The sequence below is a fragment of the Mercurialis annua genome, linkage group LG4 (assembly GCF_937616625.2).
Source record: "Mercurialis annua linkage group LG4, ddMerAnnu1.2, whole genome shotgun sequence".
Lineage (NCBI taxonomy): Eukaryota > Viridiplantae > Streptophyta > Magnoliopsida > Malpighiales > Euphorbiaceae > Mercurialis > Mercurialis annua.
This window is the reverse complement of record NC_065573.1, coordinates 21,356,682-21,381,660: the sequence shown is the minus strand read 5'-3', so window position 1 is coordinate 21,381,660 and position 24,979 is coordinate 21,356,682. Positions and strand designations below refer to the sequence as shown.

Sequence of the window (24,979 nt, the reverse complement as noted above, 5' to 3'; positions counted from 1 at the left end):
AGAACAAAATATATAACAGAAATTAAAAAGAAATCAAGACGCACTAAATGATTTGATAAGACAAGACCAAATCAATAGAATAAAAAATGCTACAGCTTCGGTGGATTCTTAGTTAATTCTTAATATACAATAGGCTAACGTACAATATAACTCGTTTACGAGGATGGAACAGCCTAAAACATCTTACATCCTCTTTGCTGGCGCATCAATTTCCAACAACTTAACAGGGCCATTACTTGCATGAGCAGTGCATTGAAGAACAAAAACTTGGACAGCCACATCATATATTAATTAGTCAAGTAGAATTCTTTGGAAAATCACCCTCTTGTTGAGTTTTAGATTCTTCCTTCTTCTCCATGACCTGTTGGACACCTTCTTTGTATCCTTCGATAAAACTTCTTAGAGCATCCCTATATGCTGAAGCTCTTGTCATGTACAGGCGCTGCAAAGCAGGCCTTAATGTCTCCATTCCTCCTTTTGCAGCCACGGCTAGAGATTTAAATTGCAGTACAAACAAGATGTCAGATTAGATGGAAGAAACCACGAATTCACAGAAAAAAAGAATATAGAAATTAAAGAGACTAAACCTCTTATAATGCTTGAAATAGAGTGATGAACAATAAAAAAATTTAGCAGTAAAATAAATGGTTACTATATCTTAAACATTTTATGTCGTTTTTGGTCAGTTCGCATATGATAGACCCTGTCTTCGGTACCCTTGAACATCAAACAATTTTGGTGCAGCAGCAGGAAATATCAAAGCATGTTTATATCCTAGTAAGATTATGATCACAATGCTCAGTCCATAAACAAAGTCACTTACTCAACTCGACTATTTGCTCAATTTTTTTTACAGATTATGACTTGCCAGCTAAAGATATCACCAAAAAATGGCCCCAATAGGCAGCAGATACGTTTAATTATCAAACTCGAGAACCAAGAGAAAAGAATAGAATGCACATAGTAACCTATCACCATAGATAACGTACAAGTCTAATTGGCTATATAGATATTAAATAAAGGATAGCGAAGAGTTTGTTTTTACAAATGATATCAGAATCTAGTCCTGCTGCTGTCCTCGGATCTCGTTATGCTTCCACAATATTAAAACCTAATAAAAAATAATGAAACTTTTCTCACCTCTATAATCACTAAACAGCACCACAATGCAAATACAATTAAATGCTCGAGAGAATTAGAGAGGGCATCAATTTTGCTATTAACAAAGTTTCTCTATGTCACTTCTATTTTTTTAATTGAACAGATTCCATTTCCACCTAAACCGATTATCTCATTCCTTATCATTAACCAAACAAGGCAATTACACCAATTAGCCCAATTAGCAATCATTTTAAAAGCTCCAAACAAAACAAAAAACCGCTGCAAGTTGAACAATTACTCCAAAGAACATAAATAAACTGATGGTATCAAAAGAGAAACTCTTATCTGGACAAAGTACAGCCACGCCAATACTTTTGTATACTCCTAAAATCATGCTAACTTCTTGTTCTTTTTCTCACACCAAAGCATATTCTTAACAAAAGTTAAGTCCCTAATACTACAAATATACACTCATAGGAGCTCTCAAAGCCAAACTGATTCTAAGTAAGCAAAAAATATTTGAAGGTTCTATAATATCAACAAAGATTTGTAATAGAAACCTAACTGATAACAGTTAATAACTACCAATCACATCAGTAAAACTTACCGAGATCTTCAATCACTGAAGGCTCTTTCTCTTGAGTCGATGTACCCTTTGTTCCATTGGCTTTATCTTCACTGTCCTCATCCTTCTTTTTATACTCATGAGGCCTAAGTTCAGGACCAATATCCCTTACCCAACTAGCAGCATAAAGCCTTGATGCCTCTTTCAGAATCTGAAGCACAAGTGAAGCCACTTACTTACCAAATAAAATATAATATTAAGAGTACAAAATTTGAAAGACAACGATTATAAACTCGAATTTTCTCATGTAAAGGCAAAAAATTTGTAATAGCTAGAAGAAACTAAACAAGAAACTGAAAACAAAAACGATACAAGTCTATTGCTGACCGTATTCATAGTATACTATGATAAGAGAACTCAATTTGAAAGTTGGCATAGGCTAGAAATTCATGAAGTGAAGGCAGTAATTATTGTCATGATGCCTACTTAAAAAAACACAAAAATTGATAAAATGTACAGCTTTAAGGTAGCACAGACACTTCATTCAACCAACGTGCCCCATTTTGGACACGAAACTTCATTTTTTTCATAGAAAACCTTAAAATAACACTATTTCGCCGAGTCTCTTCCAAGTGTCCTATTTTCCCGTATCCTATTTTCCTGTGTTCGTGTCCGTGCCACCTACGAGTCTATTGTCCTCAATTCTAAAGGTTCTACAGAGTGAACATTAATGAGGGTAGTAAAAAACTAAGTAGCCAAATCATCATAAAAAGACAAACAATCAAATACCCAATAAAAAGCAACAATCAGAATAATGAAAAGAAGACTAAACATCCAAAATTGATACAATAAATTTGGAAAAAATTAAGATAAGATAAAAGAAGGGGATGAACATACCAGATACCGGTCGGTCCAAGTTAATTTGGGTCGTTTGAGATGGGGCGGGTCTGGAAGTGAAGAAGGAAACGCTATTTCTTTCAGATCATAGCGAATGTAATCGAATACTTTTCTGGATACAACTTTCAATTTCATTTCCTCTTTCAGATTAATCTGTGCTGTTTCAATTGAGGGGTTTGAGGGGTCGATTAAGTTGGCGATTTTTTTGATGAAGCTACTGATTTGCAGCCAGCCATGGAAGCAAAAATTAATATCAGTGAGTATGGAGTAGGGGTGTCCTGGATATCTTTAAATTCGAACCGAAAACCGGACTGAAAATATTCAAAACCAAAAAATATCCGTGACCATTAACTTTTCCTGAATTGAAGCGTACCGAAAATTTTATTGGTATGGTTCTGAATCTTTTATAAATAACAACCGAGTATCGAATCGAACTGTACCAAAGCGAAGTACCGAATTTATATCCGAAGAACCAAAATTATACTATAATTGTATTTTATATATACTAGTTTCGCATTACGTGCTATGCACGTGGCTCGTAACGTAACTCGTCAATGAACATATTAGTAAATTTATTATAATTATATCAATTTTTTACTTATAATTAATATTAAATTAGTTAAGAATTTTTATAAAAATAAATATAATATATTCGGTTATTAAATTTGTTTCCATATTAAATTTATTTTTGTTTTGGTTTTATAATAACCATAATTAGATAATTAACTTAATTTTATTAATAATATCTTTAAAAATAAGAAGATAGAAATTTAAATAATGTTATATTGACCAAATACAGTATTTTAATTTTATAGTTCAATTAAATTAAAAGATAGGTATTCCTACTAATTTGGAGATAATTTAGTTATTTTTTACATACTAAAAACTAAATTGGAGATAATTTAGCTACCTATTCTAATTAGGATTTTAATTACAATAGTGATTTATTAAATAACTAATTAGTTAATGACTATAAAACCTTTATTTATTAGTAAACTGAAAAGGATTATTCCGTAAATTTGCCTGTCCCCCCCCATCCGTACTTTTATATATAGTACTAGTTTTTCGCCACGTGCTACGCACGTGAGCGACATTTACATGACCTGTTATATATGAAAATTATTATTAAATATAATATATATTTGTAATTTTTTAAATCATATTTGAATTTAATTTTTGTTGTGTTATTTTAACTTAAATATGAATTAAATTATAAAATGTAATACTTTAGTATTCAATTAACTATTTTTTAGTTAAATTAAAATTGTAACATGTAAATAATTATTATATGACCCGTTATATATAATAAATATTAATTAAATTTAATATTATTGAAATTTATTGCTGTTGTAATAGCATAACGACAATTAAAAATATATTTTAATAATTAAACACTTGATATAGTAAAAAAGGCTAAATTTATATGAAAGCCAAAGAAAATGAGGAAAAATAAAATATAAAATTAAAGAATCAGTTATTTATCAGTAGGTTGAAAGCCAAAGAAAATGAGGGAAAATAAAATATAAAATTAAAGAATCAGTTATTTATCAGTAGGTTATAAAAAATATATATTTAGTATTAAAAAAGACTTTAAAAATTAGTGATAATAATTTTATCATAAATTTAAGATGAAATTTTTTCAGGAATTATAAGAGATTGAAATTAAATATACCTCTTTAGCAGGGAAACAACTTCTTCAGCTGGAGCAACATGATCCACTTTTGCCATCAACTCGTACATCCTTAGTTTTCCTGGAAAATTATACATTAAAAAATATTTAGTTCATGTGGTTTTATCATGGATCTTCGTGAACAAACTGAATTTAGGAATTGTTGGTGCAATGTGGGCGATGATTGTGTCGACTTGGGTGACTTTGTTGGGCGAGATTGTTTATATTTTAGGAGGTTGGTGTCACAATGGCTTCTTATGCCATGTAAAATATCTAATTTTTAGATATTAACTTTTTATATAATTCAGATTCATATGAACAACTAAAACCTATTATTACTGACGCGAAAAAAAAAACCTATTATTACAGTTGTTTATTTTACCGAATCTTTAATTATAGTAGCTTATTGAAATTAAACTTACTTATTTTAATACTTTTTAATATGAGTTGAGTTGAACTCTTCACTGTTTTATTATTTTTTTATTTAAATTAAATTTTATTAATTTTACTTTTTAATATCAACAATACCCTTAATGAAACCTATTAGCGTAATTTTGCCTGCCCCCCCCTTCCCACATATAAGATAGTTATAGATAGATATAGATATAGATATATATATATATATATATATATATAATTTTTTTTATTTGTTATAATTAATTTCCTTACAAAAGTATTTTATCAAAAAGTGTATCCATGCAACCGTTATGCAACGTTATTTTCACTATAAGTCAATGAGCATTTGTGCTTGAAAATCTTTGAATTATTATTATTAGTTAGTTTAAAACAAGAAAATAAAATAAAACTAGTTAAATAGCATTAGTTTTTCCTTTTTTTCTCAAACAAGTAATCTATACGAGTATACTACTTGAACATAACTAATTTAATTCACAGACATGCTAATATGCTATCCGAAAAATAAACTTAAATTCCATAAAATGTATCAAAGCTTAATTTTGGTAATAAAATCTCAACCAATCATTTCAAATTAAATCACTAAAAAACATTTTAAATGAAAACATTATATAGTATTACAAATCAAATGCAAGATTGTTTCCAAGAAATGGCAAAAGAATAATCAATTGACCACGAGAGAATTCTATTCCAATCTCATATTTGTACATATGTAATTTTTTTTATTATCAATCTATCTACTATATATATATATATATAAAGCAGGACATTTTTTCTAAATGATTGACATTTGTCATCTTATAATTGGTTTTCACTTTTTTTCTTTAATTTTTTCATTTGTGGTATATAAATGACAATCAATCACATTAAATGCCAATGATTACTTAGTATTGTTTCAAACATTTTCAAAGAACCTTTCTATGAAATTAATCCTTATATGTATAATTAAGTGTGAATTGCTTATACCTTTGTATCACTGTATAATTATTCTTTTGTCATAAATACATGACTAATTATAATAAAATAGTATTCTTTTTATGTTACGTATGATGATGTAATTTTTTAAATTTGAGATAAATTATATACAGTTTCTTAATAACCATGTAAATTGTCCTTAAATGATAATTTGTATCAAAGCAAGGAGGAAAATGAAATTTTATTGGAAAATTTTAATAAATTTACTACACCATTCATCCAATTTCAATTTAAAAAAAAAATTATTAATTTATACACAATTTTAAATTTCTAATTTAAATTTTTATTTTTGTTTCATCTTAATTAATTATAAATTTTAAACAATTAACAATAATTTTCATTTTCATAATATGGAGTATAATTTTAGTAGAGATTCTCAGAATTGTTTCCCAATGTATTTTTTTTATCTAATTACCATATATGTAGGTATAAAAGTTAACATTGCCTTTATTTGTAATAAGTTAACAATATTGACTTAAATTTCACATTTTACACCTACTAAAAGGGGAAAATTAGTATCGAATAAGGTAACAACAACAAAAAGATTTTATTGCAAGTTAATATATATAACAGCCAAAAAATAATTAGTATTGAATATTAAATATATATTGAAAAAGGTAACAACAAAAAATATGTCATTATAAAAAACGTTAGCTAATAAAAAGAATAGATTTGAAAAGATGTGTTTGCAGTAACGTAATGCTAATGAATAGCTAGAAAAAAGGTGAGAAATTAATGTAATGGCATGGCAAATTTCTATTTAAACTCATGTTATAGTTTGTTCATGCCATGATAATTTTTTCTTGTGTTAGGATTATAATTTTGTTGATAACACGGCAGATAGACCATTTCAGCGTTAGTGGATAGTGATGCACATTTATCTTCAAACATTCAGATGGACGTCCACCTTCTTTAGACACATTTTGTAATTCAGTTGCTATTTAACGGATAATATTTGTTCGTATATATTCTTTATTTCTTGCTCTAGTTTTTTTTTTTTTGTAAACAACTTTAAAATGATGGATATGATTGTTTTAAATTTCTTCTTTCTTATTAATTTAAAAGCTATTTGCAGGAGAATCCCGACAACAGTTAGTAAAATCTTCGTTTCTTTTCAATTTAACCATAATTGAGGTTTTTATTTGATCAGTTTTAAAAATATAATCTCATGTATATATTATGTTCTTAATTAAATTTGACAATCTAGGTTACATTACGAACTTTATCAAAGTGGTGCTCCTCATATATAAGTGCATATAAATACGATGTTGTTATCTTATTGCAAATTTGCAATGAGGCTTTTTCTTGCCAAGATTGTAAGAAGAGTTTTTTTTTTATATAATTAGATGCTCAACACTTATATTATTTGAACTATAATTTATTGGTAGATTGAAAGAAGAGTTGATAATGATATTCCGGTGATTCAAGAAGATTTATAAAGTTTTAAGAAAAATGAATGTTGTGAAAGAAGAATTAGCATTTTTAATAGTAAATGTATAATGGTCGACTATTAATTAATGTGTTTTGAATGATATAGGTACTAGAAAATGAATTGGCAGAGCTATATATCCATGGAAATTAATATATAGTTGAATCACATCATATGAGTACAAGTTGAACACAGACAAAAAGTTGAAAGAATTGATTATATTACAAAAGTTTCATACTTTATACTATGAATGAGAGTGTTTTTGATAGGAGACGGTGAGTGATCCAACATAATGGTAAGATTATTTGTTTGGTAAAACAATTTTAATGTTTTAAAATATATTTAATTTTTATTAAGAACAATTAAGGTGAACAATTATGAAGGAGAGTTAATTATTATGAATTATTTTAGAAGTGCTTAACTCTTTTTCTAAATAGTTTTTATTTGGAGATTATTGATTAATATTTTTTTTTGAATCGTCACAAATTTTATATAAGGATTAAAAAAGTAAGACAAGCTGCAAATGACATAGTTAAAATTGTACCAGAAGCAGCGTCAGAACCCTTTAATGATTTAGAGTTATGCAAATGAATTTCACTTAGTATCATTCTTCTTGCCATCATGAAGGAATCATATGCATTAAATTTATGAAAATTAAATGAAAAAAAGTAAGAGGTTTTTAATTATTTTTAAATATATGTATTTCAAATTTATAATTATATAATAAAAAATTATATATTTATTTATTTATTTGAAATCATATGTTAATTTATAATCTTCAATCACATCATGTAACATTTATTATTCTTATTACTATTAAAGGATGACAAGTTTAGTATGCAACATAAAACAAATAGAAAAGAATAAATAAAAAATTACAGAATATCGAAATAAATATTTGATATGATTATATAATGCTTTAAAGAATTAACATATTAGAGATAACAATTAATAAAAAAATATACATAATTATTTATTAAATATATTATACTATTTTTATCCATAAATAAATATATGACATATTATAGTATTCATTTTGGAATTACATATTTATAATTTAATTTATTTTGAATTAATAATGAAATTATTAACTTAAAATTATAAACAGTTAAATAAAGAAATTATTATAAGGTATAGAACATAATGATTGATAATCACTCATATAATTTATGCTTTTCTTATTTGACACATTCCAATCCTACAATATTTTCATAATGTTTATAATTTGCATTACATCAAATTATTTATTTTGATGACCTTATTAACAAAAGGAAAAAAGGTATGGTAAATTTTAATTGCAATTTAGAATTTAAAATAATAACTGGAAGTATTTGTTTTAGTTTATTATGAAACTAATTTGGTATGATAGATGCAAATGAAGTTGTGTAAATAAAAAAAATTAAAAATCTAGCGTAGAAAAGATAAACCGTATAAATTTGAGATGAGTTGTTATTTGTTTTGAACGAACAAAAACAAATGTAACCTCTAAAAGCAGTAGTATAAAATATTAAATTTAAAAAATAGTTAAAAGAGGTGATCTATTTTTTAATTTGATTAATCAAAAAATAGAAATAAAATTTGGTATGAACATGAGTTGTGTATTATAAAACTTAATCTTAATAAGCCATGCCTTGGAAATTATAAACATATAGAATTAATACTTATAATGAAAACAAATTTATTTATTTATCTTTTGAAAACAATTTAATAACTGCGAATATTTAATTAAAAATTTATCAGAATACCTAAATATTTAATGTGACTAAAAATAAAATAAATTATCAATTAATTTATAAATATAATTTTATAAATAAAAAATATAATCAAAATCTTACTAATTAAAATTTATAAAAAGCATTAATAAAAAATAAAATAAACAAAAAATGTGCAACGCACAGGTCTAAAGCTAGTGTTCATTATGTAGTTGAAATTGGCTGCAAACAAATACAAAAAATAAACATAAAGCATCAGATCAAAATGAATACACTACCAACCAAAATACTAAAAAAGAAAAAATTCCCTCAAAAAAAAAACTAAAAAAAATGTTTACCATTTTTAGCAAATACATTGAGTGGATTATATATCAATATCAACAACTATAACAACCTAATCAAAGGCAAATAACAGTAAAAAAAACTCTCTCCCCCCAATTCCTTTTCTCATGGAACATCATCAACCCACAACCCAAAATTTAAAATTTGCTTATTTCCCAATTATAATCAAGAGAGAACTTGTTTATGTAACTATTTTTCTTGTCATCTTAGTCTCTTCCTTCTTGTTTGTCTTTGATTATATAGCTCCTTTTGATCCCCAACAACTTTTCCGATTCGGGTTCCTCTCGGATTATGGAAATAGTAAAAGATCACCAATATCAAACGAAATTTGTGACTACTCTAATGGAAGATGGGTTCGAGATGAGAATTACAAGCTTCAATCATATGATGAAACATGTCCATTTCTTGATCCCGGGTTCCGGTGTCGGCAATGCGGAAGGAAAGATGTTGAGTATCGGAACTGGCGATGGCAGCCTGAAGGCTGTGATATACCGAGGTAAAAAGAAAAGTTTCGGGTTTGATTTCTGCATGGTTTTGCATGGTTGTGTTATTGTGTTAAATACAAGTAAAATCAGTTGCTAAAACTACTTGAATTCCTAGAGCTTAAAGTTTACGTTCTTGGTGTTTTTTGTTTTATGATTAACGGTAAGTTCTATGATAAAAAGATAAATTATGCACCTTGACAATTACATATATAACTAGGTAGCCCTTGTCTCGATGTCTAATGGAAAATCCTAAATCTCTTCAACCTGTTTAGTTATCACCGGCTGCTATGAAAGGGACTGACTATTTTTGAAAAATATGGTACACACAGGAGTGAAGTCAGGAACAGATTTTAGGGGGACCAAATTACAGAAAAAATTAAAGTTATTATATTTTAAAATAATTTTTTTTTTGAAGGGGTTTTGAAGAAAAAATTGAGGAGGCAACCGTGCAAAAATCTAAGATCAGTAATTATATCTTTTTGTAAAAATTCAAAGTTGAAGTACTATTTTGCAAAAAAAAAAATGGGAGAGGGGGCAGCCCCCCCCCCTAAGGCAAGCACCGGTGGATACACACAGACACTTGATGCACTATAATAACATTCAATTTTGTTTTAAATTATACCAAAGGTTAAGAATCAATTTCATAATATAATCTAATCGGTTTATGTAGAGTGTTGAATGTTGATCATGGCGGATCGCAATTTACTATCAATGAGTTTTATATACATTATAATTTTTTCATCAAAATAGATTCTTGACGACATCCCGCTACTGTATGGTTTACTATTAACTGGATATGACGTGGCTTGTTTTTTTAGTACAAGTGTATATGAGGGAATGCCAACACAGCAGAAAGACTTGTGTTGGAGTCCACATCACCCCCTCATAGACACTTATATAGTAGTCATATTATGCAACGGTATAAATAATTTGAACCTTTATTTGATAATTGAAAAACCATAGGGTAGCATAATATCATCAAAATTTCATAGAATCTGCGTTGTGTCAAGCTCAAACCACAGAGTAAGAAAATGAACTTTCTCCAAAATTAAATAAGCAATAAGCAGTTTCCCATACAAATGAGAAAAATTAAATTTTTACTTAACCTTAATTCCATGTGCATACTCAGATTTGATGCAACAGACCTTCTTGAAAGGAGCAGGAACGGAAGAATAGTGTTTGCTGGAGATTCTATTGAGAGAAATCAGTGGGAGTCATTTCTATGCTTGCTAAGCCAAGGGATTTCCGACAAGTCAACAATTTTCGAAGAGCGCGGAATCCCCATTACTAAGCACAAAGGGTTCCTTTCTATGCGTTTCAGCGACTATAACCTCACCGTCGAATACTATAGGGTACCTTTTCTAGTACGCGTTGGCGGGCCACCACTTAATTCATCGCCTAACGTGAAAATGACCGTCAAGGTCGACCAGTTACACTGGTTTTCTAAAAAATGGGTTGGGGCAGATATTTTGGTTTTCAGCGGAGGTCATTGGTGGAATGAAGATAAAACAGTTAAGATGTATGTCCTTTTTCCCCATTTCTAATGTGCCTGTTTGGTTTAGAGGTCGGTGAAGGTTAAGAACTGATCGAACGACTGATATAAATAAGAATTTAAACTGGTGCTGATGAAAGAAATATTGTTAGCTCCAACATCGACAACTGAACCGATAGAAGTTTGTCACTTGCATGTTTCTGCTAACTGTACTTTGTGCATTTAGGGGCTGCTTCTTTGAGGACCGAGGAAAAGTAAACATGTCGATGAATGTGATGGAGGCATTTCAAAGATCTTTACAAACATGGAAGTCATGGGCACTAGAGAGTTTGGATCCTGAAAGAAGTCATGTTTTCTATCGCAGCTTCTCGCCCGTGCATTACAGGCAAGTATCTTTTTTACAGTGGAATTTATGTGTGGGTGGAATCGGTGAATTTATATTCATTCATGGTGATTAAATTATACATTAGGGTAAATGGCTCAACTTCTTAACCAAATGAAATCGCAGGAATGGGACTTGGAATACTGGGGGTCGATGTGATATCGACGTACAGCCAGAGATAAACTACACGGGTCTGCGAGCTGAGCCATTGAACAACCAATTGATTTCTACTATAATCAAACAGATGGAATTAGACCCCAAAATTAAAAATGTCAAGTACTTAAACATCACATATTTGACACAGTTCAGGTTTGATGGTCACCCTTCCTTCCATCGGGAGTCGGGAACTCCAGTTCATGCTCCACAAGATTGCAGCCACTGGTGCCTGCCCGGAATACCAGACATATGGAATGAGATTCTCTATGCTCATTTACTGTCGATGCGATTCAGAAAGAGGTGATCTTACCTGGCCAAAAGAAGAGCGGACAATTTCCTGCTTGTTGATTTGAAAGACGTCATATTTTCGGGGTTGTATATAATTTTGATTCCTCCTAAGCTAATCCTTTTGATTTTCATCTGCATCAACTTCACTGGCTTCCAATTCCTTCACTTTTTCAAGTTGCCTCAGAAGCTCCAACCTTTCCGGTCCATAAGTGGAAGGAATCTGGCAAATAGCAAAAAAAAGTACCCCGATATAATGATATAGCAACGTTTGAACATGTATTCTCAAAGTAGAAAGGAATCAGAAAGGAAACTATTAAGGTTAGAAACCACCAACCAAAGCGGGCACGTAACGCTGAATAGCAGCCAACATGGCAGCATGTCCAACTGCAGTAACCTGTTGGACATAAATTATCATGTTACACAACTTTCAACACATAGATTAGAGCTATTAATTATAAACTTGGTAATTGTTTAGATGATGTGTATCTGATCCATTTATGTTTTTTTTTTTTTCCAAAATGAAATGATAAAACTTACTAGAATCTCAATTCTAATGACTTGTCTCATGACAACAATGAATAGACATAATTTCCATCTTAAAATATCATTGCGTAAGATATTTGTTATGAAGCAGAGTGTCGTACCAGTTAAAATAATGATAAGGGTAAACTCAAAATCATATCTAGAATCAGAAAACTAGCCGAAGTATAAGACAATTAGAAATCTGACCACTAATTAGATATTGTACTGTGAGAACCATATTTTCTTTTTTGTTTTATGTTAGCCATGTCATGGTCCCTAAAATGTCAAGCATGTGTACACGACTGGCAAACAAGCCCATTTTTGCCACTATATATATACCTCAGGTATATCGGCAAATTATAGTGAACACTGAGAAGTCGGTAGAGCATAGATAAGAAAGGGAAATATGAGATGAATAAGCGCTAGTTCCAACATTGTTGAAGTGGGAAATCCCACATTGTCTGTGTGTGAATGGACTTGTGTTTATATATTAGTTGGGCACCTACACTTAATACCAATTGGTTTTAAGATGGAATGTAACAAACATCTCCGACTTTTATTTTTCAGATAAACGAATAATGACGTGATCAATTTAAATGGGTAGAACAGTATAGAGAAGGACCAGGTGAGTTTTCTGATTTTATTATACCCACTTGATGCAGCAGCCAATTGATTTACCAATAATACTTCATAAACTAGATGGAAGAGAAAAACTATATGAAATGGAACAAGATGTGAGTCATAAATCACAATGACCACATGCATTTAACATAATGACGAATATGAAGACTAGAGTCAAGACAACTGCAGTGACCGGAGTCAAGACAACTGCAGTGACTAGAGTCAAGACAACTGCACTTACAGGAAGAAGCATTAGAACACCAATTGGAACAACCGATGCCAAATCAGTCAGTGTTCTCCGAAGAGCCATTTTCTCTTTCTCTGTTAACTCATCTCCAATTAAGGCTCTCTGAAGCAACCCAAGTGCAGCACCAACATCAATAGCTAGAAGCTGCGTTCCTTGCAAAACATCCTGCACTCAGTCAATCACATAGAAATCAACATTTATTAAAAACCTAAATAACATATGCTTTATAGTAGTCAAGTGGTAACTGAAGCACTTTACCGTGCTAGTTTCTTTTAACTTGTCTAAGGATTTCTCAATAATATTTTCTTTCTTTTGAACATGCACCAATTGAGAACCTTTAGCGTCATCATCATGGTAATTAAAAGTGTCACCACCTTCCCTTGAAACCTGAAAAGGCAGAATATAATCAGAAATGTTTCATGGTGACAGCCTCTAAAAAATAGACCTGACAATGTAAGCTTGTGTAAACATTATTTCATCTTTTGAAGAAGTCCATCTGAATCAAGACTAATTCTCCTAAAAACTAAAGCCAAAGGCAAAGAGGATGATCATGTTCCATGATAAATAAATAATAATCGATATGAAATACTGGTTTAGATAGACCTGATCATGTGGTTTGAGTTGAAGTTTTGTTAATATCTGAATCCATCAGAGTCTGACTAGAATTATTAAGAAACTAATCTCAAGGTTTAGTATTAACCGTTACAAAGTACTGGTCGGAAATCATCCTGATATGGTTTGTAAGAAAATTGAAAATGCAACAGTTCAAACATAAATATTTATTCACTTCTGGTGAGATAGAGTGGATTTGTTCATAGACCTTGAGACCTAAAATGAGACAAAGGAGATGGTTTGATGACCTTTATGCAGGAATTGTTAGGGCCCACCCAACCCAACCTAACCTAGCTGAATATGTAATTTTTTTTAATATATATCACATTTTGAACAGATATTGATATTTATTATAGGCAAAAATAGATTTAAAAAAAAGGTTTTCTTTTAATAAAATGGTTGGGGGTCGGCAAGCTTGGATACAGAATTTGTTAAGGTCAGCCGATTGACCCGGACCAGAACCACCCGGTGAACAGGTCTATGGTTAAGCAAAGTTTTTAGTGACAACAGGTCTATGGTTAAGCAAAAATTTTAGTGACTGAAAAAAATGAACCACCAAAACGCATAAGAGAATAATATATATAAAGAGAAATAAAAAATAAAAAATAAAAAAAAGACAGCCGTTTCAAGAAGCCTAACTAGAAGATCAAGAGCGCGGCTAGTCGAGGTTGTTTCGGAAATTGTTACAGATATCATGCTTCAGCAACATCACAATGGTTCTCACTAATTGATCATGTGTAGTCAAATTTCTTATATGCAAGAGAAAATGGCTATAACATGTCAATAAAGTGGAAAAATGCATGCTATGTACCTCTTCATTATCAGACTGATCAGTAGTTCTCTGGACCCGTTTTTCTAGTTCCATTAGCTCATTTCTTAGAAGTTCAAAACGTAGAATCTCATTTGATTCTGACTCTGCAACGCCTGCAGTCATGGTTTGACCACCACTATATTCATCTCCCTGCATTAAACAAATTAATAACACATAAACGTTCATAACAATGAAACACAAACCAACTTCCAAAACCAAAAATATCCTTCACCTCCTGATACTCTCTCAATGAGAATGAAGTCAGGTGAAGAATTAGTGCAATCATTACTTGTCTAAGTAGTACATTTTAGCTGAGCAACAACTGATATCACTACATTGTAAAAAAAAGCCAAGACTATAACAATTTACCCAAAAAGAGAATCATTTTTGGTATTTAATTTTTTTATATTCCAGAACTCCAATATTATATCTCTCCCTTCAAATCTATCCATTATATTATATTTATGGATAATGACCAGTAAGATTAAAGCCAGATGCTTTTTTTTCAATCATTCTCGTAATCAATTTTCTTAAAATTGATCAACAGCAATCACAAACTTCAATTGTTCTTCAATCATAGAAAATGAGTCGGTGTCTCTTTTCAGACAATTAAAATGTCTCTTATAATTCATCCAATGAACTATAGGTATGTGCGACCAACGACAGACCTAGGAATTTTTTATAAGGAGGCAACTAGAAGTTATGACAAAAGATTCATTATAATATGCAGAAAATTATATTAATTTATATAGAAATGGAAAAACTAACAATTTTAGAATAGACAATGTAGTAAGTCATGAATTAACAGTATTATAAAATTTCAGTTCATAGGGTAGACAATAGGCCACTATATATCATATGCAGGTCCGCCATTGGATATGACCCGCAAAATCCAAAAGTAGACTTCTACCACATGTAATCACGCAGAAGTTATCCATTATTATATGTAACGATTGTAAACTTCAATACTGAACTAACTGTAGCAAATGGTCAATTTCTCCCCTAACCAACCAAGATTTACCATAAGATTCTCTCTCTGAACCATATCACCTCTTTGCTTATGATATAAGGATAGAAAAAGCTTGAAGGCCTAGTTTCTTTAAGCGAGAAACTAAAAGACAAGACTAAATCTCATGACAACTATCAAGAAAACCACTGCAATTGGAAATGAACAAAATAGTTTTGGATGTTAACGTTAACTAGGCCAATGAATTGTTAATATCTGAACTTTCCTTAATATCAATAAACCAGATAAGCTGCACCAGTTGGTATGAGTACAAACGGAGACAACTTTTAAAGATAACAAAAGAAAAATTCTAACTTTGATCCAAGTCCAAAAATGCAACAAGCCCAACAATTTGTCTTTCAAAGTCACACTTCAACTTCAAATAAAATGCATCAAGTATCATAAAGACAATTAAGGGGATGTGGTATACTATTGACATGGATAGACACTTAAGTGATAGAAGGGACAGGGATCCCTGCCCAGAGGTATTTATTCCTTTTATTAGACTACTTTATTTCACTATATCGCATTATGTGGCATTTAATAACTCTATAAAAATTCTCTACACTATTGTCAATAGTTGTCCATCTTCATAGGATTACACCCAGTAATCATAAACCTTTTAGATGTAGCATTTTATCAAACAAACAATAGTAAAGATCTACCATTTTAAACTCATACATACTTTAACATATATGAAAAAATATTAGTATAGTAAGGAGCACATTCTTAATAAGTATCTGCAACATTTAAGAAATCAACTAGCCTACCCTAATAAAACTTTACTTTAGTTTTCCTCATTATGAGATTTTGGAGAGTACAAGATAACGGATGAAAGATGCATCAGTAAGGATAATGTTGAAATGCACTCATGCACGCATGTGCAACAATATCTATCATCATGGTTAGTTTTTTATTTTTAAATGTATGATTATGCTAATGTTAATCACACGCCCTTTGATGTACAAATTTCCACCAAAGTCAGCTAATGCATTTGATGGTGAAATTCTCAATGTACATCAATAAACTAGATGCAAAAATAACTTAAACTATAAGCATATTACGAAGGTAGTGCATACAGATCCGTCTGTGACTGCTGGGTCAGAATTAGGCTTCTTGGCTGGGAAGCGAACAAAGAAGTTCCAAAGCCCTCGAGATTTACTGGAAAAAATGCAATTCAGCATGAGATGAATAGCACTAGACAACTAGTTGCATGCTCGACAGAAACCTACAGAGAAAGTTTCATACCTGTTGCTGCTGTCTAGTCTTTCATTGGCACTCTTTATCCTTTCCCCTTTTAAGTACAGTTGCTGCTTGCTGACAGAAGTTTCTGAATTACTTTCATCATCACCCTTAAGATCAGTATTCCAAGTATTAGACTGCTGAATGAAAAGGACCCGAGTAACGGGTGCAACAGTCTGTTCTCAGTTGTTAGAACCCAACATAAAACATGAGAACTCTCACATGACAGCTTGTTTACCAAATAATCAACATATAAAGCCAATTAAAAAAACACATAAAATTTTACTTTAAAAAATACAGATATACCACATGTGAATGTACATGGACACACCGCTATGATTACATGCCAGTTGTAACTTTGAATGCAATCACCTCTCATCAGTAGTCAATATGCCGAAAATAGCTACCGCAGCCTGGGAAATAAATAGCTAAAAAATACCTGCTGTAGTGAGGCTGCTTTTGCTCTGAAAGATGCCTCCAAAAACTCGGCCTCTTTTTTAAGCTTTCTTATTCTTTCAAGATCAGAACAAGCAGCTTTTAGTTGCTCTTTTCCAGAATTAGTGCTTGATACATGCAACTCTTGAAGCAATTTCTCTAGTTTAAGTAGAGCTTCTTCAACACTCCCTAATGCCTGGCCAAACGCAAGGCACGATGAGCAGCATTAAACATATTCCATTAATTACATCATGTTTTGTGGTTAATTATCAAGAATAAAAGATACTACGAGACAGTAATCAATGCAACCAAGTGTCTTCCTTAAAAAATGGCAAAACTCATACGGAAGCCCCTCTACTTTATTAGTTTTGTTCCAGAGTCCCCTATCCTAAAGTTGTTTATGTTAGGGGCCTAAAGTTGTTTATGTTTGGGTCCCTGTACTCGGCAAAATTCCGATTTTCAGGTCCTCTTATGGGACTGGAGGAACAAAAAAATTGTAAGTAGAGGGACTGGAGAAAACTAAAAAAGGACCTGAAAATCAAAAATTATGCAAGTAGAGGGACCAGAAGAACAAAAAAATAGTACAAGGGCTTTTTGAACAAAAATGATATAGTACAAGGGCCTCTAGATGGGTTTAGCCTTAAAAAAATTCCAGAAATGTTTCCAAAGACACATACGTGTTGTTTACCACATACATCATAAGATGATGCCAAATCTTTGAATTCCAACATGAAGTGTGAAGATGTGTACAATCTGGATAAGGTATCAACTTAAAAGGAAAAGGAAAAACCTTATCAAAAGAATCCATTTCTTTGTCTATACGTGAAATTCCATATCCAGATGTCTGAGCTGTCATTTTCCTGCAACATAATTTCATCATCTGTAATCAGCTAAAGCTAACACTTACAAACTAAATTTTACAGACAATAAAGACACCACCATGATATCCTCATCTGTAATCAGCTACAAGCTAATACTTTTCAACAATGTGTCATAGACAATGAATAGACACCACCAAGTGGACAGCATCATGCAATTATGAGTTCAAATATTATATAGAAATCTTCAAATTTTTTAATGTTCAAGAATAAAATTAACTAAACAAAAATATGAGGAACTGAAATAAGAATATATGGAAAGAAAGATGCTAGAGTAACATGAATGTTGCCTAAAATAAAATTTTGACAAATCTGATTGTGGGTAGTTTAAGCATCCATGAAAGCAGTAGGATTTTAAGCTTCTCATGTCATATTGACGTGCATTTACAAAAAAATCCACCAAAAAATTAAATAACTCATACCTTTAACTCTGAGTTTCATCTTATGAAACATGTAATTATGTGAGTGAATGAGAAGCAGTTTAGATAATCACATTATTAGATTACCTTGACATCCCCATTTCTTCCATGCAATCCATCAATTTGTTGTGCCTAAACAGTTAGGATGGAAATGTTAGTAAAGTAATTAAATGACCATTTATCTTCAATGAAGCAAGCAATGTACATTCAAATTACCCTCTTGACAGGAACCTTGCTGCCTTAACATTAGAAGGATTCTCCAGCCATTTACTGTATTTGATAAAGCTCTGCATCCAAAACGAGCAGACATCTAATACATTAGGGATAGCTTCAGGATTTGCAGGACCTTCCCATGTAATTCCATGGCCATGAGACTGTTTCCGAGTGCTAACATTTCCTGGATAGAAAGGAAGCCATTCCAGCTCTTCACAAACTACCTATAGAAACCATTTTGTCGTTATCTCAAATCAAGCACAAGACATATTTGTGTAATGGAGATGTCTCATGATTGTACATGCTAACCTCGACATACAATTGATAAGAACTTATTGATGAAAGTTGAGGATAGTACAGAACACTGCCCCCAATTAAATACCTGCCAATACAGAAGTCCATTCAGTTGTGTAGATAATAGGTAATAAATATCGTAATAAAATTAAAAACAGAAAAGGTACCTAATGAAGCCTTCAATAGGACCGTCGACAACATCAAAGCCATTTGCAGACAAATAGGATTTTGTACTTCTTCCTAATGCAATAAAGAATCCAAATATAGCCAAATCCCTCTCTAGAACCTGCAATCAATGGGCCTTGACTTTTAATACCAACATCTGAATAACTATTCATCAAATTAGTTTTCAATAATTTTAATAAATAGCTTTAGTGCAATCTTTATATGTTTTTTCTTCTTTTTTTGTTGATGCGAAAGATTATTCGACTAATCAAGACCATTCTCTCCAATAACACCTACCCTTCTAAATTATACATTCTAAAGCATACACAGTTCAATGTTCAGGCAGCAACATTATATGAGAATTGCATTTGGATGGACGACGGTCACCTATTAACAAATGAATAGTATATTTAATATTATAAGTTGAAAAATCCACTAACGGGAGTACTATGGCTTTCCATACATTTTAACAAGAGGCTCAAACTTAAATTGTCTCCTTTCCAGTGACTCTCTTTTGTGAGGCTATATGAAAGTATTATTTTAGCCTTTAGCACTAACCTCAATGCTTTCAGATGTTGTTAGCCTCGACCATATTCTCTCTCTGTCTATAGCTCGCAGCAATTGCTTCTGTATAAGATTAACCCAGAAAACAACTTCTTCAGAACTACAATCATCTTTCACTCTGCATGCAGCAGAACGGGCACCAAAATGGGCAAGAAATTCTCTACGTAGACCAATATCCTTTATATAATGATACGTTTGGCGTATTGGAACAAAATCAACCAGCATCTCCATCAACCTGCCGGTTATATCTGAGATCATGGAAGAGAATTGTGGACAACAAATCTTTGCAGGGCCAAGTTTTGTGACTGCAGCAATGCAACTCAGTGCAAGCAACAGTAGTGCAATATCACTTCCTTTTCCTGAATTCAAGGATATGCCTTTACCCGACCTGGTAGAAATTAGAGTAACTTTATTTCCACATGGTTATCAATTTCTTTTTTGAACCAACATGGTTATCAATTTTATTATGAACTTTATAAGGAAAACCTCTATTAAACAACATGAGCAATAACATACTCAGAAGTAGCAGCAATAAAGCGTAGATCCCCCTCAAAATAATTAACAAATGACGTTACCACCACTGGAAGTTGCTCGGACCAAAACCATTCATAAGCCTCAGGATGCTTGGCAGATAGTTTCTCCCTGATTGAACTCTCCAAAGGACTAGATTGTCGTAATAAACTACACAGAATAACTTGTCAAAACAGGTAGAAAAGCCAAGATGTAGTTTAAAGTAAAACAGAGATGCCGGTGCAGGGATTAAATCAAGACATATATGGGAAAGGACAAAGATTGTGATCATATACAAAAGGCACTAGAACTTAAATTCAATAGCACAAATTCCAATCAAATTGTCGACATGTGCTTTAAAATTAAGGCAAAATTTCCACTAATCAATCTAAAAGAGAACCTTAGTTAAGATTTCCGGCTAGAAATTAAAATGGTTTTGATGAAAGAAAGGAATGACCTTCGAAATTCTACTAGTAAAATCTAAACTAACAAAAGAAAATCAAGATGTGTGCCAGATAAGCCACAACATAAGAACAGTAGCAATTGAAATAAAGTAAACATTTTCAAATGCTTGTTTCATTCGAGAAAGCTTGTGAATATTTAGTTGTTCTGGCATTCCCTCATTTATGTTAATGTTGAACAAAGAGAAAATTCTGGGAGCTTGAAAATAAGGCTCTACAGAAACACATGAAGTAATATATGTGATATTCAATACCTATTTTGGACAAAAATATATGCATCTCTATCTCTTCCTTCACCTCGAGATGATATCTCGCATGCTGCTTGCAATAGTGAATAGACAGACGCCTGAGAAATTCATGAAACAGAAGATAGCCTAAACAACACTTCTACCACAACAATTACACTCAATAGTGAAAAGAATTAACTCTTTATGGATATCTAAATTTCAAAAGCAATCTTCGAGAAACAGAACTATAAGAAATGATATGCAAACGTAATAATATCATGGTAAAAGTTATATATATAAAAAAGGTTTATGAGAAGCTAAGTCCAGATAAATTTAGTTATTATGATTGACAGCACTTCTACTGAATGCAAAGGTTTCATTGACAACAGTGGTTACAGTCTCGCGCATGGTTAGAAAAAAAAAACTGCAGCCAAAGATCTGTGACATAAACAGCAACTTTGGCTATAAAGTACACCCACTGTTATTAAAATAATGAATAAAGCCAAAAAAAAAGTGGCCAGCATGCTTTGACAGGAAAATCTCTAAGATGGAGTCCAAGAGCAACACAAGATTAGCATGGGGTAACAAAGATAGGTTTGTAATTGAGTTACATGTTTACATATGAAAACCAATGCCACGCAGTATGAATACTTATAAACATGCATATAGTCTATGAAGATTGAGGAAAGTAAACTAACATATGCATGAGGCAAAATATCTATTGTCTAACTTTTTTCTTATAAATCTCAAGAATGAGAATAGACCTGATAAGACAATGTTTTCACCCATGCATTCCTGTCTATACCAAGCCAGGCAGTTGAAAACCAGGAGAACTTCGACAAAGAACCCTGTTCTTTAATCGCCAACTCAAAAACTCTGGCTGCATCATGTAAAGCTTGAACAAGTCTATCGCCATTATTCTCATCTCGCAATGATTGATTCAGTTTAAGTCTCACTTCATCTACATTGGAAGAAGTACTAGCTGGGGGACTTCCATTAACAGTTACACCATCATCTCCAGTTGCAAAGGGAACGATACGCCCCACCCTTCTTGACTTACGATAGGTTGATCGCAATATCCTATATGTTGCCAATCGATTACTATGAATATGGTTGTCATTCCCTAATAAAGCGCGCTTCATAAGACATCTTTTCCTTGAATTACCCCAATTACTCAATACATAGTCCAAATGAGCAACTCTTCTGCAGGAATCATAGTGTCCAGTTGAACAATTTCTCGAAAGGCGTGGATTCAAAGAACTGCAAATTCCAAATGCAAGGCTAATCTTTAAGAAAACAGGAAAAAACACTGAAAATCTAAAGCTAGGAGAACAAATAGTCATGAAACGATCCTTGCAATAACCTCTAAAATGCTCAAAATTATCACATAATCTCATCACATATTATAAAACTACCGTCCAACACTATGTAAATAGATGAAATCATTCATTAACTGAGCCAATTCAGCACCTAATTTTAATCAAATTATTACAGCAAACATATTCATGCAATTCAATTAGAAAAGGAAATGCAATTCTAGTTTCTAAAACATATATTCCTTTCAATTCCTTCTTCTTAAGCATACAAACAACAAATTAAAGAGAAAAACAGCCAATAATTAAATTTCAGAACCACAAACTTTGCCTCATAACAAACTAAAATACAGTCAAAAATGATGGCTAAAGATTAAAAAAAGACAAACATTATGGATAGAGAAGGAATAGATGACCTTGAAGTTATGAAGGTATGATTCTGCAACTTAACTGCCATAAACAACAATGACAAAGAAATTCAAAGAACTAATAAAAAGCGAAACAAAAGGAAATTGAGGAAGAAAATGTATAGTGTTTGGCTCGCGGGAAAATGAAGCAAAACAGTGGTAAAAGGAGGAAGAAAAAGCTGAGTGAGTTGGATGACGTGGCAAAGGGGGTTTATCTTGTATACGTGGAGACGCGAGTTATCACATCTATTTTTGTGGCGTTTGGCTGCGTACAAATTGCAACTAGAACTTTGATTTTGTTCGCCTTTTGTATTTTGCCTTTGCCAAACAATGTCTAGTGACCGGTACGGTACCCGACTCCGTTTTTTTTTCTTGTTATTTTGGTAAATTGATGACTTAAGTCCCTGTATTTGTACTATTTTAATATTAAATCCCTTTATTTTATTTGTTGATATTAAGTTCTTACACTTCTAATTATATAGATATAAGGTCCCTCCTTCGAATCAGCAAAATATCTACTATAATCTCTATTTTTTTTATTTTAAATATTTATGTGAGCGGAGCCGGATTTGGGGGCCGCTCGCCTAAGCTTATGGTTGATTTCTAATCTAGAAAGGTTTGAAAATTGGAGAAGTCATCTAGTTCAACTAGGAAAATGCCTTTTATACTGATTAGATAACTTTACTCGCTTATGGTTAAGATTATCGTGAATCAGACCAAAAGACTGAGTTCGTGGACCTCCCCGAGACTCGTTTGCTTGACTTATCGATTACTGGTTTTATTTACTAGACATCTTCAATTATCTCATCTCAACATGCAGTGCCAGGCCACAAGATATATTGTTGGAAATGTAAACAAGTCTGAAAGCGGTAAACACGTAGACTCGCATATGACTTAATCTGAACTGGCATGTGAGGCAAATAGCACTTACCTCTAAACTTATATCTAAACCTGGCGGTTTCTATCAAATAATGGCTGGTCTGTATCATTTTACATGCATAGCCTAAAAACGGATTTCTAGGTGTGATTGATTTTATTAAGTTGTCTTTAATGACCTATACAACCTCTATTTTATATTTTTATGGCAATCCTAAGATGTCTAAGTGATTTGCTGGATTTGATTTGATTTACTAAGTTAACATGGTTAGTCTTTTAACTTGTTAATATTTGGATTTGGCATGCTTTTGGAAAGCATTTAAACAGTTTCAACATACACACTACTGTCACTACCCATTTTCATGAATCGTGACCAGCGCTAGGGTATGGGTATAGTTGTACCAAAACCCGTAGCTAACCTTGCGGATATAACCAATCATAACATATATAAAACAATGTACCTGCAGAAAACCACATGCTCGGGGGCAACCGAGACTTCAGCCTTATCTAGTAGTACAATATACAATATATATTTAGAGTATGCTCATCTCAAATATAATCCCCAACAGTATGGCAATATATAAAATACCATAAACACTGTAATCATGCCAAAGCAAATAAAGTAGCAGTTGGACCATTCCAACAATCAATAGTCTAAAACAATAAATATAAGATTAAGCCATAATAAGCTAATACTTCTACTGCGGTTTAAGAGTTTAAAATAGTTCGCTCTTTTATTCTAAAAATAAATGAACCTCCGGAGAAATGAAGAAACGGAGATCGACCAATGCTCAAATCATAAACCTGGAAAATTTGGAAAAACAACAGGGTAAGATTTACTGAATAGAGTTTATATAACCATTTAAATTTATTAAGTTGAAAACCTTTAAAACTTTTAATAAAACATTTGTTCTTTATGGATTATCAAAATCCTAAACCACAATTCTAAATCCATTATCGTGTCGGTGAGACGTATCTCAATAACTGATCTCTGACTACAACTTAATAAAATAGTGAGCCCATGAGACGTATCTTCCACCGGTGCCCTCATGTCACGACCCAAATTATTGAGCCGCAACCGACGCTAGGGAATGGGAGTGGTAGCTCCAAAACCCGTAGCAAGCCTAAATTTACTAAAAACTTTTGCGCAAATAAAATAACATATATACAAACGGAAGCAAACATATATACAAGTATTTACACTAAACTTTTTGATATCCACTTGGGCTCTAGTTACTGTACCACGTAC

General features: G+C 31.8%; 3 protein-coding genes across 4 annotated transcripts; 1 reads left to right on the top strand and 2 right to left on the bottom strand.

Annotated features, from left to right (window-relative positions):
• Positions 1 to 39: 39 nt before the first annotated feature.
• Positions 40 to 2,841, bottom strand: LOC126678141 (uncharacterized). The gene is made up of 3 exons (XM_050373029.2): positions 2,564 to 2,841; positions 1,709 to 1,877; positions 40 to 489 (listed from the first exon to the last, which is right to left on the bottom strand). The coding sequence occupies exons 1-3, from the start codon at positions 2,696 to 2,698 to the stop codon at positions 296 to 298; spliced, it is 498 nt and encodes a 165-aa protein (XP_050228986.1). The 5' UTR covers positions 2,699 to 2,841; the 3' UTR covers positions 40 to 295.
• Positions 2,842 to 9,146: 6,305 nt separating this feature from the next.
• LOC126677079 (protein trichome birefringence-like 8) lies at positions 9,147 to 12,048 on the top strand. The gene is made up of 4 exons (XM_050371528.2): positions 9,147 to 9,600; positions 10,719 to 11,108; positions 11,308 to 11,466; positions 11,590 to 12,048. Exons 1-4 carry the CDS (start codon positions 9,212 to 9,214, stop codon positions 11,921 to 11,923), a joined length of 1,272 nt encoding a protein of 423 aa, XP_050227485.1. The 5' UTR covers positions 9,147 to 9,211; the 3' UTR covers positions 11,924 to 12,048.
• On the bottom strand, positions 11,665 to 23,108 carry LOC126677078 (uncharacterized). Of its 2 annotated transcripts, none has more exons than XM_050371526.2 (19): positions 22,864 to 23,108; positions 21,899 to 22,394; positions 21,162 to 21,253; positions 20,453 to 20,617; positions 19,931 to 20,324; positions 19,375 to 19,493; positions 19,223 to 19,295; positions 18,917 to 19,137; positions 18,788 to 18,832; positions 18,194 to 18,263; positions 17,408 to 17,599; positions 16,975 to 17,144; positions 16,806 to 16,887; positions 14,721 to 14,870; positions 13,556 to 13,684; positions 13,292 to 13,462; positions 12,242 to 12,301; positions 11,930 to 12,127; positions 11,665 to 11,848 (listed from the first exon to the last, which is right to left on the bottom strand). In XM_050371526.2, exons 1-18 carry the CDS (start codon positions 22,902 to 22,904, stop codon positions 12,020 to 12,022), a joined length of 2,778 nt encoding a protein of 925 aa, XP_050227483.1. In that variant the 5' UTR covers positions 22,905 to 23,108; the 3' UTR covers positions 11,665 to 11,848; positions 11,930 to 12,019. The 2 variants fall into 2 exon arrangements, with proteins under 2 accessions (XP_050227483.1, XP_050227484.1); XM_050371527.2 differs by having other exon boundaries at positions 16,975 to 17,078; positions 22,864 to 23,106.
• Positions 23,109 to 24,979: the final 1,871 nt, after the last annotated feature.

Excerpts from the sequence above, each read along its gene's own strand:
- LOC126678141 (XM_050373029.2), bottom strand. The coding sequence starts at position 2,698 with ATGAAATTGAAAGTTGTATCCAGAAAAGTATTCGATTACATTCGCTAT. Across the intron at positions 1,878-2,563 it reads CTTGGACCGACCGGTATCTG|ATTCTGAAAGAGGCATCAAG; the intron begins GTATGTTCATCC and ends CTTGTGCTTCAG. Across the intron at positions 490-1,708 it reads TTCAGTGATTGAAGATCTCG|CCGTGGCTGCAAAAGGAGGA; the intron begins GTAAGTTTTACT and ends TTAAATCTCTAG.
- LOC126677079 (XM_050371528.2), top strand. The coding sequence starts at position 9,212 with ATGGAACATCATCAACCCACAACCCAAAATTTAAAATTTGCTTATTTC. Across the intron at positions 11,109-11,307 it reads GAAGATAAAACAGTTAAGAT|GGGCTGCTTCTTTGAGGACC; the intron begins GTATGTCCTTTT and ends TTGTGCATTTAG. Across the intron at positions 11,467-11,589 it reads TTCTCGCCCGTGCATTACAG|GAATGGGACTTGGAATACTG; the intron begins GCAAGTATCTTT and ends ATGAAATCGCAG.
- LOC126677078 (XM_050371526.2), bottom strand. The coding sequence starts at position 22,904 with ATGGCAGTTAAGTTGCAGAATCATACCTTCATAACTTCAAG. Across the intron at positions 20,325-20,452 it reads TTTATTGCTGCTACTTCTGA|GTCGGGTAAAGGCATATCCT; the intron begins GTATGTTATTGC and ends AATTTCTACCAG. Across the intron at positions 18,264-18,787 it reads GAAGAAATGGGGATGTCAAG|GAAAATGACAGCTCAGACAT; the intron begins GTAATCTAATAA and ends ATTATGTTGCAG.